Source organism: Antrostomus carolinensis, unplaced genomic scaffold (assembly GCF_000700745.2).
Source record: "Antrostomus carolinensis isolate BGI_N321 unplaced genomic scaffold, ASM70074v2 scaffold38281, whole genome shotgun sequence".
Taxonomy (NCBI): Eukaryota; Metazoa; Chordata; class Aves; order Caprimulgiformes; family Caprimulgidae; genus Antrostomus; species Antrostomus carolinensis.
Genome location: NW_010296924.1, coordinates 621 through 2000, shown reverse-complemented (window position 1 = coordinate 2000; position 1380 = coordinate 621). Strand labels below are relative to the sequence as shown.

Below are 1380 nucleotides of genomic sequence, written 5' to 3'. Positions count from 1 at the left end.
CCGCCCCTCACCTCTGCCAGCCGGTGAGGATGATGCCCTGGAAGCGCAGCGGGGCCAGCCGTGGCAGGGCCTCCATCACCTTCAGCCAGCTCAGGTGGTTTTTGAGGTGGTAGCTCAGGGGGGGCCAGCTCTGCGCCGGTCCCGTGGTGCCCTTGAAGGCGCTGGCGAACCAGACCGCCTCGAAGCCGCTCTCTGCATACTTGGCGAGGAACGGCCCTGCAGCAGGACAGGTGCCACCAGTGCCACCGTCCCCAGGGAGCTGGGGGGTCTCAGTGGGGATGTCCCTTATTGATTGCCACCTTACCGATCTGCTCAGCCTCAAAGTCAGGTGCGTAGAACCACACCACGGGCGAGACGTGCTTCGCTATCCCAGACTCTGTGGGGACAGCAGGGATGGGGACATGAGCAGGGGTGCCAGCAGCAGGAGGATGGCTGGGGGTCCTCATGCTCCCCCTGAGACCCGTGTCCTCTCAGGGCCAGGCACTGGTTCCCACTGGGCATGACGCCTGCCAGGGTGGCCATTCACATGGGTGCTACTGAGACCCCTGGCTCAGGTGCCACCACTGCCATCCTCATCCTCTCACCCTGCAGGGCTCCCACGCTGATCTTCCTCAGCATGTCGTCCCACATGAGCACCCGCAGCCCCCAGTACTGCGTGGTGATGAAGCCCAGCACCTCCTTGATGTGCTTCAGGTACATGGTCCCCGTGTCACCCTTGTTGTGGCTCAACCAGTTCTTGGAGTCCAACCCCTCCCCGAGATGGAAGACCTGGATTTGGGGGAAGGGGGATGCTCAGCACCCCTGGGAGCAATGCCTGGCACCCGGGGCGAGGGCTGGGGTCCCTGCATGGCCCATTGCCCACCTCGTCTGCGCCGATGTGGATCCAGGTGGAGTGCTTGTGCTTCTCGATCACCTGTGACAAGATGCTCTTGAGCAGGGCCAGGGTGTCAGGGACGTGGGGGTTGAAGCTGTTGGGGAAGCGCTCGACCTCCCGCAGGTGCTGGTACTTCTCGTGCTTGAGGATGAACTGAGCAGAAAGAGCTGTCAGGGGGGGCTTCAGGGGGAACGCCCCATGATGTGGGATGAGGAGCAGGACCCCCTACCTCCACATGCCCAAAGGTCTGCACCAGGGGAACCACCTCCAGCTTGTGGAGCTCTGCCAGCTGCTGGATCCGCTCGACGTCCTCCTCACTGGGAGGGCAGGGACATGCTCGCCAGGGGATGCCCGGGCAGAGTGTGAAGGCACTTCCTCCTCCTTCTCCAGCACCCTGCCCATGTAGCCCCGGCCACCCCATGCCTGTGTGGACTTTACTATGGGGACACAAATATTGACCCAGCAGGGCAGGAAGCTGGTCTGCCGGCGGCACAGCCCGGCACTCT

The 1380-nt window shown here is 63.5% G+C and overlaps 1 protein-coding gene across 1 annotated transcript in view; it reads right to left on the bottom strand.

The window, feature by feature from the left end:
* Positions 1–7: 7 nt before the first annotated feature.
* The window catches only part of LOC104533075 (hexosaminidase D-like), a gene marked incomplete at its 5' end in the record, with an annotated part of 1988 nt that continues 615 nt past the window's right edge, over positions 8–1380 (bottom strand). Inside the window, 5 exon segments of the mRNA XM_010178440.2 lie at positions 8–216; positions 305–376; positions 585–768; positions 863–1027; positions 1104–1191. Of these exon segments, the coding sequence (XP_010176742.2) occupies positions 8–216; positions 305–376; positions 585–768; positions 863–1027; positions 1104–1191 (718 nt within the window).